Source organism: Sander lucioperca, chromosome 13 (assembly GCF_008315115.2).
Source record: "Sander lucioperca isolate FBNREF2018 chromosome 13, SLUC_FBN_1.2, whole genome shotgun sequence".
Lineage (NCBI taxonomy): Eukaryota > Metazoa > Chordata > Actinopteri > Perciformes > Percidae > Sander > Sander lucioperca.
This window is the reverse complement of record NC_050185.1, coordinates 6,999,310-7,013,608: the sequence shown is the minus strand read 5'-3', so window position 1 is coordinate 7,013,608 and position 14,299 is coordinate 6,999,310. Positions and strand designations below refer to the sequence as shown.

General features: G+C 41.4%; 1 protein-coding gene across 7 annotated transcripts in view; it reads right to left on the bottom strand.

Moving 5' to 3' along the window:
- The window catches only part of mtmr4 (myotubularin related protein 4), a 48,361-nt gene that overhangs the window by 31,042 nt on the left and 3,020 nt on the right, over positions 1–14,299 (bottom strand). For 4 of the 7 annotated variants that reach the window (XM_031310806.2, XM_031310805.2, XM_035991061.1 and 1 more), the window contains exon 1: positions 1,578–1,816. In XM_031310806.2, coding sequence (XP_031166666.1) covers positions 1,578–1,622 — 45 coding nt within the window. In that variant the 5' untranslated portion in view covers positions 1,623–1,816. Of the gene's footprint in view, positions 1–1,577; positions 1,817–12,606; positions 12,708–13,860; positions 14,011–14,299 lie in introns of those variants that run through there. The other 3 variants (XM_035991062.1, XM_035991064.1, XM_035991063.1) reach the window with 2 other exon arrangements.

The following is a 14,299-nucleotide window of genomic DNA, read 5'->3' as shown; positions in this document are numbered from 1 at the left end:
CTTACTGATCCACCTGATAACTTTACGACCAACGCTTTCTCTGGAAGAAACGATTGAAATTAAAGCAGAGCTTTCCCAATGTTAAAACTGATTGTTGTTGAAAATGTGACGTTAGCATCACATTGTAAAATGCTAAACTGCAAGGAATCCTTTCAATGTTGTCTAGATACAATAGCTCTGTGCACTGACATGTACAATACAGCACAAGACACTGAAAAATGGTTTTGCTTGTATCATTTTAACTGATTCCATTTAGTGTTACTACTGCCCACTGCTATGATCATTCTAGCCATGCTAGCAGCATTGCTCTATGGATGGCAGTCTGTTGGTCAGTCGGTCTGTTCACCACTTTGGTCCAGACTGAAAGATCTCAACAACCATTGAAAGGATTGCCATGAACTTTGTAGACATTGCTACATGTAATACGTTGGTACACACATTTACTGTGTCCCCCTCAGGATGAATTGTAATGACTCTGGTGATTGCTTAAACTTTCCATCTATAGCATCCATCAGGCTAAAATTTAAATTTGTCAAAGACGGGCACCCAGATAGCTCAGTTTACTCCTCGACGCAGCGGGCCCGTGTTCGACTCCGACCTGCGGCCCTTTGCTGCATGTCATTCCCCCCTCTCTCTCCCCTTTCATGTCTTCAGCTGTCCTATCAAAATAAAGGCTGAAAATGCCCAAAAAAATAATCTTTAAATTTGTCAAAGACTTTGGTGTATGATTAAATCCCTGCTAAACTTAAAAAAAAAAAAAATAAAACATTCCCATTAGCATCAGCTGTATTTTGTGTTTAGTGCTAATTAACAAATGTTAGCATTCTCACACGCTAAACTAAGATAGTGGACATGGTAAACATTATACCTGCTAGTAGTTAATATACCTGTTATTAGGTAATTAATAGGCCCAGACAGTGGCCTGTGGACATCGCTGAAAGGTTGGAGGTTAACTCTGACCTGAGGTTAACTGGCCCAGGGACATGAGGCCAAGAACACCCTGTGTTGTTCCTAAACCATCAACCTTTTCCCCACTATGTCTGGAGATGCAAACTAAGAGAAATTAGTCATTGTCCTATATCCTCTGTACTGCACATCCCAATACCACAAAGTGCTTAATGCAGGTGCTCCACTGCAGTGAGCATACTTAATGCACTCTGAGGCTGCAACGATGACTGCACAATGTGCTCGCTCTCAGCAGCGCACACATTTTTCACATCTGGCTCCTGACAGGCCCTCTCTCTCATCCTTGCCAATCACAATACGGGCAGCTCAAGGCCCTCCACACAACAGAGGTGAGTGATGAGAGTAATAAAGTAGCTTTTCATTATCACACGCCTGAGAAGACACAGAGGTAATTCAATTATTTGTATGTGGAGCGTGGAGTGAGTGTGGGTTTCTCGCTAATAACTGCAGCGCTCACATCGGCCAACACCCCCCTCCCCCCGCGCGCACACGCACATCCCCCGGCACACACACAAGCAGGAGGTGAGTTAGATAAGGAAGGGCTTTAATGCACACCCATCACAAACCAGACCCACAAACAAAAACACCAAAATAAAAGCCTGTGGACTTACAAAGCAGTTGAGCATGGAGCAGGACACCCTTCCTGCGAAGCTCATGTCGAGGAGAGGCAGGGCTGTGCCTGAACGACACGCAGCCTATAGAGCAGCAGCACGACCAGAGCACGAGGAGCCGGCATAACCATTCTTCTCCCAGCCGGAGCCTGTCAACCCCTCGTCCGCTCCAAGCCCCTCCGCCTGCCGCCCCTCTCCCCCCCTCCCCACCACCTTTTCTACGTTCCTCCCTTCTCAAGAGATGCTGTGTGCCAACACGCCAGTCCCGGCTCTCATTTAGGAACCCACCCCACCCCCGCCCGCCGCTCCCTGAGTGGGGAGAGAGAGAGCACGCTGGTGTCTGAAGACAGCCCTGTTGCACTGCCGGGATAAGAATAGTCCATAAAGATACAAACAAGAGCGGCAGTCCACACGATCAGCTGAGTTCGAGCTGAGGAGAACGCAAACGTGATGAAAATCACTGCAGATGTGCCATCTCAAATGTAGCGATTGGATGGGGGGGGGGAAACTGCTAGAAGAGAGAGCAGGAGAGAAAGGAAGACAAGAGGGAACTGCCTGATAAGCTAAGCTCCACCCTCTGCATGCGCATCTACCTCTCTCCCTCTCTCTCTCACATTAACATGCTCACATTTCTCCCCTTGTCTCCCTCTCATCCCTTACTCCTCCCCCACTCCCTCCTTGTTCACCCTTCACCGACATCTCCTCATAAATATGCTTCTCCCTCGGCAACAAGGTGGTAAAGCCTAGAGAGTACCGCCGGCAACCAAAAGATGCTCCGACAGCCATGCATGCACCATACGATCAACTGCAGTATTCTGTGGCTCTTGCCCAAGCGTGCACACTGTATGGTCGGACAGTGTCCCATCACAAACCGTTGGCATTGGCAGCACTTGATCGACTGCAGGAGGAAAATATGTGGCAGAGGACAGAGGGTGTTGAGGAGAGTGAATGTATGCGGAGATCTCCAGTGACACAGCATTCTAGAGACACAAGTTCTCCCTCACCTATCTCGTAGTGTCATTTTGGCACTGTCCTACACAAGTGCAGTGCATCTTTGCAGTGAACAGCGCTTCGCTGCAGCATCTTCCCGAGTCTTGTGCTTAAAATCAGGGAAGGTCACCGTATATGTATGTATGTATGTATGTATGTATGTATGTATGTATGTATGTATGTATGTATGTATGTATGTATGTATATATATATATATATAGATATATATATATATATATATATATATATATATATATATATATATATATATAGTATATAGTATATATAGTATATACATTGTCCATTATACTTCAGGGGGGGCACACGGCTCTTTCCCCTATTACCCCAACCTCCTCCCTGGCAGAGTCGTGACAGCCTCTGGTCTTCAGCTGTATGACCCCACATTATGTAACATGTATAACGTAGTACACGCAGCATAGGCTGGATGCACAACACAGCACTATTAAAATAGGATTAATTTTACTGGGGGAGGTGCTGTAATGTGATTTTGACATGGTAGAGCCTCATTTTAACGGGATGGATTTTCATTTTCATAGTTGAAATGATTTATTGTAGTTAAGTGTGATACATGTAAATAAACCATCCAAACCAAGGATATTTTTCCACTTGTCCTCTAATACAACCCGATACTGGTATGAGGTGTATTAGAGGTCTTACAAATCTATCTCGAAGGGAAATTAGGGCTGGGCAATATAATCAATATTTTAATAATACGAGACTAGCTATCATCTTAGATTTTGGATATCATAATATAAGTTTAATGTTTTTTCCTGGTTTTAAAGGCTGCATTACAGTAAAGTGATGTAATGTTCTAAACTTTCCAGACTGTTCTAGCTGTTCTCTTATTTTTACCCACTTAGTCAATATATCCACATTACTGATGATTATTTATCAAAAAGCTCATTGTGTAATTGTCAATTATCAAGTCTACAATATCATCGCAATAATCGCTATTGAGGTATGAGGTCTAAAATATTGTGATATTTGATTTTCCCCATATCACGCAGCCCTAAGGGACATGTTAGAGGAACCTAGTCATACGTCTCCATGACCGCCAGTGAGTGTGCTATGCCATTTCGGTCTGTAGAGAGCAAGGCGACCCGACTTTGAAACAGTGGAGGATAAGGTGCACACACTTACCCATGCCTGGACTGGACTGCATGACAGTCCATGTATTTCAAGTAAAGGCAGTAATAAAAGTCCAATTGAGGGCTAATATACTGGTTGTACTGGTAGATATAGGTACATATTTCATCTCCAGGCTAACAAAGACTGAATACATAAAATCACCACTGTTGACAACTGTTATTAGCAGCAGGTTGCATTTTTTATCATTACAACTAGGAAGCTGCTCTCAACATATAGCTTCATGTGTCATGTGCTGTTTGCAATAATCAATCCAGAATGTGTATAATTACAGAGTAAAACTAATTTGATCACTTTTGTACCTACATCTAATCTAAACAGTGCTATTGTCCAGAGAAAGGATATCTATGATTTTCATAAAATTACAGCCATCAGCAAGATGAAAAAGCTACACCTTCTCTTACAACAAAATTAACACTGAATTTACAGACAATTCAGCTTTCTACTGGATTAAAAAATATAGATGCCATAGTACCAAGTACTATCGTATTTCATTCAACCTCACATCTTCAACAGACTTTCCCTGCACACCTATCAGCTGCTGCTCTGAGCGCAGTATCTACTGTAGGTCTTCAGCTATTGTAAATGTAAAAACGAAACGAGTTGAAACTGCATCCGTTTTTGATTAGATCTAGTGCTGTCAAACGATTAAAATAGTTAACTCGCAATTAATCGCACATTTTTATCTATTCTAAATGTCCCTAGATTTCTTTTTGTCAAATTATTTTTTCTCATTTTAATGCTCTTACATGGAAAAGTGGATCGGCTTGCTTTGTGCTTTTGTCGCCTGGCTTTGACGAGGGGGCGGAGAATTGGCATCAGCTGTGTGCTTGGCCATCAAGTGGTATTCCAGACTGGACGTGCTGCGATGATAGCTCAGTTCACAACGACAAAACACACAGATCACTTTGGTCTTGTCAATGGAACCAATTGGCAAGTTTTTAAAAGTAAACTTTCCATTCAGAATCTTATTGGCATCCATTTCGGCGTCTCGCACTCACCATCCACTCAAAACGTAACGTTAGCCTACTACTCTTTGGCCGGCTCGCAAGCCCAAACAAGTGTGTGTGGCGTGCCCGTTGTTTAGTTTCCGGTCTAGCTAGATCCAGTGTGGTGTTGTAGTTTTTCTAACGTTACTAGTTGTTGCAACAGCATGTGAAAAAAACTACAAAGTTTGCTAGGCCAAAAAGAACATTAATCTCGCGATAAAAAAATTGACGCCGTTAAAATGGGTTTGCGTTAACGCCGTTAATAACGCGTTTAACTGACAGCACTAATTAGAACATTATTTAGCAGCTTAGGTTTCACATGACGGATGCCCTTATTTGTACCTACGTTTGTTTGAGCAAAAACGTGTTTTTTTTACTCTTCTGCTTCAGTTTTACAAATCATGAGTTCCACCGCAAGCAGAACTTGTATACAACTGTTCAGTGTGAATATTAGCTAATTCTATAACATCCATCTATATACCTCACTCAGAATAATTACTTGCTTCTAGGTCATTCTATTCTATATAGCACACTAAAATTGGCTTTTGAACCAAAAAAAAAATAAAATAAAAAAAAAAATAAAAATCACAAACATCAGCATTTTCAATACCTAGTCTGAATGATCTTTAAACCTATAATCTTTAATATGGCAATATATTAGAAGGGAAAGCCTTATGGTGCAGGAGGGTCCGTGTACTTGGTGGCCAAAGGATTTTCGTTTTGAAAGGAAAAAAACAAAAACGAAAAACGGCCAGTTTCCCAATTACCATTAGTAAATAGGAAAACAAAAAACGGAAAACAACCCATTATTCGTTTTTTGTTTTGATATTAAAAAACGGAAAACGAAAAACAATCTCGTTATCCGATTGTCTTTGATGTATTTGTAGATGGAACTCGGAAATTAAAATACGTGTGTATAAGTCGTATTCCTTAATTTTGCATTGGTATTTTTTTCGTGACCCGGAAGTTACTCCCGCCACGCCAAGACCCGCCCTTCAATAGCATTTATTGGCCAGTACCGCCTGTAAGATCCGTTCTGTGCATGCGCATAATTACGTAGTAGAAAACTAACAATGTCCCTGTGCGATTTGTAACCATAGACTGTGTCGGTACACGATCCGTTCTGCCTGCACGATCCGTTCTGCACATGCGCAAAATGTTCGCGCATGCGCGGTTGTACGAGGATTTACAAGACTGCACGATCTGTTCCACACTTCCGGTCGACAGCCAAGCTAACGTTAGTTTAGCTAACAGCTAATTCGGCTAACTGCTAGCTGAGACAGCATGTAATAACTTTAAAAGACCCTCAAAATAAAACTTGAAAATAAACGTTGACATATATAACAAACACCTAACATATATAACAGCTGTTACGTCAGTTCTACTTTACTTGTGCTCATTTAAAATACAATCACTCAATACTTGTCTTTATTGTTATTACTGTGAAGTCTTAATTTAGCTATAGCCTACTTTTCCCATTACGTTTGAGTTAACGTTATTTTAGACTGAATCTAGCTGTCTGCTAGCGGTTAGCTTCCCGGTGGAGGCTAGCCATAGGCTAGCGTGGAACAGATCGTGCAGGTCGTATCCTCGGTAAAACAGTATTATCTTGCGCATGTGCAGAACGGATCGTGCAGGCAGAACGGATCGTGTACCGACAGACTGTATATAAGTAACGTGTCAACACTTTACGACCAAACATTACAACTTTTTTATTAAATCTTTTTTTATTAAATCTTTATTATACAATAGTCATAGCTACAAACATTCGAAACTTGTCACTGATCCAAAACCGTGTAGCGACATCGTTGTTGTGTTGTTTACGTTAATGTTTTTACCTAATACTTCGTCTTGACTAATAACCATAGACTGTCTATTATTAATGCGATGAAGTGTAAACGTACATAAGTGTCCTTTTGAAGATGGGATGACAGCTCTCCCAGCCACCACTGCTGTATACCACTATAGTAGCTACATGCTAACGGCAGTAAACACTATAGTAGCTACATGCTAACGGTCATCTTAGCTGGCAATGTTGTTAAATTCTCCCCAATTCTGGGTCACATTCCTGCTGAAACATGTCCGATTGTGTAGTGTTTGGTCTGCGATTTTTGACGTTGGAAAGTGCTGCTTCGTTCCACTACAATCTAACGTTAGCATACTCATAGCTAACTATTGTAGCTGCATGCTAACGCGAAATAGCGGAGCATATATAGCTAGCTATGTACGTATATAGCAGGACTTTGTACCGTAAAAAAATCACCAATAAAGGCTTCTAAACCAAATACTAAACAAATACAAATACACTAAAGTGACCGGAATTAGGGGTGAAATGTCCAGCATTGAGCTACATAATAGTTTGCTAGGAGTATGCTGGTCTCTCACAGAGATCTCATTTGTAGCCCTGTTTTTACCTGATACTTTCATAAAAGTACAAACACATGAAGTGAAAGGTATACACATGCTTAAACTTTATTTAAAACATGGTTAACCTGAAGCAGGACGGAGTCATGATTTATAACACCAAAGCAAGGCTTCTAGCTCAGGCTAGCTAGCGTTAGCAAATTACCTTCAAAGTTGCAAAGAAATGACGAAACGTAAAATTTGAAGCCTTTATTTAATTTGCTACATGGTGTTGTACTGGATGGCCGGACGACCCTCCGTATATCATTAACAGATACTTTAGGCAACTCCAGCAAACACCTTGTAAACTTCATCTTTGCCATCACAACGGTCTACTGTCACTGTCTAATGTTTTCTTCCGGTAACCGGGAATGTCCAAACATCCTTACGCCAATGCGTGCATAGAGCTGTGAAGTTTGCCGGTGTTCGCGCAAGCGTAGAACTGATCAGGCAGTGCACAGAACGGATTTTACAGGCGGTACGGATCGGGTACTGACAAAGGAATAAGATTTATACACACATTTTAATTTCCGAGTTCCATCTACAAATACATCAAAGAAAATCGGATAACGAGATTGTTTTTCGTTTTTTAATATCAAAACAAAAAACGAAAAATGGGTTGTTTTCTGTTTTTTGTTTTCCTATTTACTAATGGTAATTGGGAAACTGGCCATTTTTCGTTTTTTTCCTTTCAAAACGAAAATCCGTTGGCCACCAAGTACACGGACCCAGGAGGCATGATGCATTGCACTTGTTTGCAGTATGACGTCCAACTCATCAGGTAAATGGACTCTGTTGCTATAAAATGCACTTCCACAAATCAAGCAGAACCTTACATAGAAACACTTTCATGTCACATGGTTAAACCTGTGACTCGTTACATTTATTATCCCAGAACGAAATGAAGAAGTGAAATAAAGCCTTATGCTTTCTACTTAAGCCCAAATGTACCAGCTTTACAAAAGACATCCTTACTAGTATATGGGTGTTTTCAACGCACAAATGCTTGGTTGAGCTGTCATATTGAGTAAGAGGCAGAATAATGTACACTGTAGAAAGCTATGCCAGCTTCTCTGTCTTGTGTGACAGAAAATCGCTCAGCACCACAGCCTGAAATGTTTCTTTCTTTGGCAAACTCCCAATGATTAAGACTTCTCATATCCTGGAATAGTGCAACCTCATCAAGTTTGGAAGTGTGGAGGGCTTTCCCTTGATGAGATTAGCGAGAGCATTAAAGAAGAACTATTATTTAAGCCTTTCAGTATAAAGCTCAGCAGGTATGTCATTCAAAACTGAGCTATGCTTAGAGGATCAACTTTTAATTCTAACTTCAAAACATGTACAGCCTTCAAATATTTCCAGTGTATCCACATTCATATGGACATTTTAGGATTTTCTGAATATTGCAGCCTAATTCATGACGAGTGGATCCACAGTCCAAACACTGGCCTGCATTCCCGCCTCTCTGCCTGCCCGGCCCGGCCCCAAAATTGAGCACCAGATTTGGCCTCTTGTGTCTTAGGTTTTATTTTAGGAAAGGAGGGTAGAGAGTCACCGACGCAGAGTGTCAGCCCACATGTTAACACACAGCTATAGAAGTAGGATATGAATAATGCATATGGTTATTTTTGAATGCCTTTTTCAATATAAAACCATACAAGCTAAAACCTGCAACTATTCTGCAATCTGCAGTTTGCGAGTGTTTCCTGACTAATTATAACAATGTTGTAGGTAAAATGATTGCAGCATACTATAATGCATGCTCTACGTAAGAAGTGTTGTGGCAACTCTGACTATTTTAGCTTGAAGCAGGATTTAGCTTAATATGATGCATTACAAGCGTACAAGGAGTTAGGCTTTCATTGAAAATTGTTTTTCAAAACATTTCAAACATAGTAGTTCTGGTCAACAGGCATTGATTCAAAAAAACAAAGAACTGAACAAAACAACAAAGTTACCACTATTTGAATTAAATGAAAAGGAGGAATAGGGAACTACCAGACACTGACGGCGAGCTGTCAGAAACCAGAGCAGGGTCCAACAGTGCTAGAAGCCTAAGTCCCTTCAAGGAGAGCGGCAGTCGAATCTTAAACAACAACCTGGAATGAACCATTTGGCTTTAACCACAACCCTTACTGAGAGCTTCTGGTGTGTCCAGAAAAAAAAAAGCACACATATAGGTGATGTAATCCTTATGTAAGCAGGTAACATCATATGGGGCAGTGACACAGAAACAGCCCTCTTTGCATGGAGCTGGCACAGAAACTTCTCTTGCTAGTTCCCCACAACCCCACCGAGGTAGCATTACAAAGCACCCTGGGTACTGAGCGCAGGGTAAAGCAACCCCATTGTCCTTGTTTCCATACTCGCATTATCCTGCTAACAATACGGCAGCACGAGTGGACGACAGTATTAACTCAATGCTTCCCGTTTTGTTTTTAGCCAAAAAAGCTGGAGGCTGGGAAGCAATTAAAGACTGCTTTACAAAACAAGATTAAAATGGTCATATTACCTGTGGAACAAACTGCTGAAACAGATGTCTCACAATCCCACCTGAGAAAATAGCCCTTAGATCAACAGCAACTGAGAACAGATAGACCTATCATTCACTGGGGCCATCACCGTTGAGTGCGGTTACAGCAGAGCACACTTCTGACCACACCCAACTACACCCGAAGTGCAACAAAAACTAAACTAAAGCAATAATAGAATATAAAAAGATGCTTTTTTAAAGAATCGTATGAAATTGAACTGCAACACAGTACTAGCCCAGGACTAGCAGATGTCTGCGTTCTCATTTTACGTGCCTCGGTGGGCACATTATTTGCTCATCAGCCCCGCCATCAATTAAGCCCAGAGCTCGACTGTGTGTCCCATAAAAAGGCTGAGAGCTGGGCAGCCAGCCACAGTGGCATTCTGTGGACCCAGTTGACCAGAACCTCGGGACACACATCCTCCTGTTACACTTCCTATTTCTGTCCCATAAAACCTGCACCCATTACTTTCGAGAGGATTTTGTGGCTCATTTGGTCACTGCTGGTGCTTCCCCACTCTTAAAGCACAGTCTATCCTGGCTGAAGTACATTTACTGAGAAAGCGCAAAGGACCATCATGTGACTGCTGGGGTTCTCCCCTAAGTTGTAAAATAAAATTGCAAAAGAATATGCATTTAACATCTATTTTGAGAAGACCTGTATGTCTATGCACATTTCTAAAGCTCTGAGTATACCTGAGCACTTCATTCAAATATAGTGTATAGTATACACACTGTGTACGCACTTGGTTTCTTTTCTCTGTAAAGTGTCTATGAGGGTTCTAGAAAGTGCTATATAAATAAAATGCATTCCAAGCTTGCATGGCTCTTTTGAAACAAGTACAGCCAAGTACAGTTGTGACCTATAAATAGTTTTGCATTGTGCTTGCGTTGTATTTACTATGCTTCAGTGTAATTACAACCCTAAGGCCCACGACTGCAGCATGATTAGACAAACCGCTGCTTGACTCACATAGAGCAAAGTCTGACACTCAGCATAAAGAAACACTCCGATTCAAACAAAAGTGCATGTAGTAACTTGAAGCAGCACAATTATTTCTCCATCTTTCTGCACCAATTACTTTCATGATAATGTTACATAATACAAAAAACATTTAGTCTTAGTTTTGCTTCAGAGCCAACTAGAGAGTAGCATCCACTAGAGGGCAACCAGTAGAAATAGATATATCCCAATTCAGTACTTACTGTAGCAGAGTGATGTCTTGGTCAACTTGGGTGGGCACCTTCACCACCGGACTACGACACAAGCATTTAATTTCACATTTTGGACATTTAGCTGAGGTTTATGTTCAGTACGACGGCCACTGAATACGCATGTTGGGGTTCAGTGTCTTGCGTTCAATATTCCAAAACAGAGAGTTGTACAGGAGACACGTGGCAGGGAGCTACATCAAAGACTTGTAACATCTGTTACTGGTTGATACACAACACTTTTACTGATGCAGCAGGAAGTTCCTGAATGAAACAGCAATGCAATAAAGTCGTAACCCTGCTGAGGAAACTACTACTTGGGTGAAGAGAAAAGCTGCCTGAGGATGATCTACTTTCACTCACTTACATTGGTGTCCAGCAAATTACCGTTTACTGTCTATGGCTACATTATTTATTATTTAATTGTGTGTTGGTTGATCCCAAAAGATCCCACTCTCCCTCTGTGCAGCTATCATGAACAACTAGTAGGGGTCGATAACACAGCGACAATTACATGGTCCCTCACCGACGTCCCACCCAAAATGTGATGGTTAGAAATTCAAGGAACCGCCTGGAAGAAAAGAACATTATAGAAAATGTGTCCCTTTTTTAAAGCAATGTTGATCACTAATAAATGTGTCTTGTTTATCATGATCTAATGAACACTTCTTTTTTTATTGCACATTTAATTACCAACAACAGATTACTTCATTACAGTGGAAGTTTCTGTATTTCTGAGAGGCCAATATTATAAAGTATCATATATGGAAACTGCTGTATGACAAAAATAAAATGTAAACAGGAAACTCATACATAGTTTAAATAAACATCTACAATTAGCTGTGCAGCCCTAAAGCACATGTATGGCAAGCAAGGGGGTAAGCTTCTCTCCACAACGCGTACCTCCTAGGGCGCCACAAGCACTCACCCGACGTTAGCATCCCATTGACTGCCATTCATTTTGACGTCACTTTGACAGCGAATAACTTTACATCTGAAGCGTTTAAAGACTCTATTTGTCCATTGTTTATTTCTAAAGAAACACGACAATGTATAAAAGGCTCCATTACCTTGTATCTCACGTTATGGCTCCGTAGCAGACGTTTTTGTAAAAATAGGCTAACGATTGTGTCATAACCACACGAATTACTGTCACACAGTAGAGGAATTACCGTATAGTACAGGAGAAGCTCGCAGGCAGTTTAGACTCACATTAGCTGTTTAAGTTTAATTATTAATGTTAACTAGCATTTTAGTTAGCAATAATTAGCATGTGCCTATGTTATCTCCTTACATATACCTACGCTCTCCGTCTCTGCAAGATTCGGAATTATTGAGATTTCTCTTGGCACAGCTACCAGAAGACTTCCAACTTTCAGACAGGTTGCTCACATCACATCTACGTCTTCAAGCTCAGTTGGAGGCTGCGCAGTAACACTCAGCCATCGTCAGAAAAGTGCTTCTAATATACTTTCCGTCCAGAGCAACGGGATCTGTTGGTCAATGTTTTTTTGATTATTTAACTGTCTATGGTGGAAAGTTGAAAAATTGACAAATGTTTGAGTAGTGTATGGTGTCATTAAACATGTTGCAAACCCTGTGGCCTGGAAAAGTATTGTGCCATTTCCTGTGGGAATGTGAAAAAGTCCCAGCAAGTTAGGAGCAACAACTGGTTTAAAAGCAATCAGGAATCTACAGCATAGTACTGTATGTATACATAGTGTGACTGGCTCACCATGCTGCCAGCCAGTGCTGTAGACAGTCGGTCTGGGCGCTCCTCTTCAGATCGCTCCCTCTCCTCCTGTCTACTGGGCTCTGCCGTGCCAGCGATGGCTCCTGCCAACAAAAAAAACACACTACTTTCAGACATTGGGTGTGTGTGTGCATGTGGGCGGTTGTGGAGTGTGTGATTGTGTAAAGGGCTGGATTCCAGAACCCAACCTTCCTTGGTCTAAAGTACAGCAAGTAGAATGAAAGCTGGCACTCAAACCCTAACAAATTATCTCACTGTTGAAGAGGTATGGATGTACTTTACATTTTATTGTTCAACCCCCTGTTACCACCGCAAAAAATCCCCACAATTCAAGCTCTTCGAAGCGTGTGGTGCATACAGAGTGATGGTTAAACTGGCTGGCCTGGGACAAGTATTCTCTATAAATCAGGTCAAGTCAATGTAAACACACTCCACAGTATGCAATGCTGGAGACCGACATGCAGGCACATGCATGAAGTCTGACGATGGAAACCTTGAAGCAGCTGACCTGACCTGACCTGCTTGGAGAGACACCATTTACAGGAATTGCAAACTCAACATTCCTCATCAGATTACGAGCAGCCAAACAGATAACTGCAGGAGAAATAGACGGCAGATGTGGACAAACTCCACAACTCTCCCATACACCCAACACACCAAAAGGTGCTCCAGCTGAGTTGGTATGCTGAGGTGGATATCCTGATCCTCCAACGACACGACCAGGAGGTTCCTAATTCATTCTAATACTGGATATCTGAACAGTGGCTGCACACATATTTAAGCTACATGTTAAACACTGGCAATAAATGATGACAAAGTGCAACATTGAGCCAACACTTAAATTCAATAAATAACTGATATTGTAAGATGTTTTCTTCCTGTGCATATACAGTACAAGCTCAGTCAGGAAGCTCAGTGCATGTTTAGTATGAAGAGAGAAACCCACACTGGCAGGCAGCTAGACAAAACAGGGACATAGTTTTCACTTCCTTGTGTTTAGGACTACACTTAACTACAATACATTGATTACAAGGACACAACTTGAAACTGGATGAAAGTTCTCACTGTTTTGATTACAGAATTCTAAATTGGATCAAAGTTCTCACTGTTTAGTGCTGTCGTCTTACTTCCCTACACTCGTTTTCTTTTCCAGACACACCCCCTTTTGCACACAGCGCCAAAAGAAAACGATTACTACTCTCAAGTCACAAAATACAAAATACGAACTCCTCTTACCTGTCCAAAGTGCAGAATCGGCGTGCTGCAAACTTTCTGTTGAAACTTTTGTCAACCTTTTAAGGTTGAATTAAAGCTCAATGCCTTGCAGAGTAGCAGTAGTCTCCGTCTCCCAAACACATACTGGTTGTAATCCAGTGAATGATGACATACCTCCCTCCCTCTCCCTCTCCCTCTCTCTCTCTCTCTCGTTCTGTCTCTATTGCTTACTCTTCTCCCTCCCACTCACTAAGTGCCAGGCTTCTCAAAGTGAAAGAAACCATACTACAGAGGACAGGAAAAGGAACGGCTTCTATCGCTAATCGGCCATCAATAGAAATCACCACATGTAGGCAACCAGTCCTAATTGCTTTCAAAAAAGGGTACAATATTACACTCTAAGCAATATGAGTCACCTACTGAACAAACAAGTAATGTCAGACAATTTAACTATACAAAA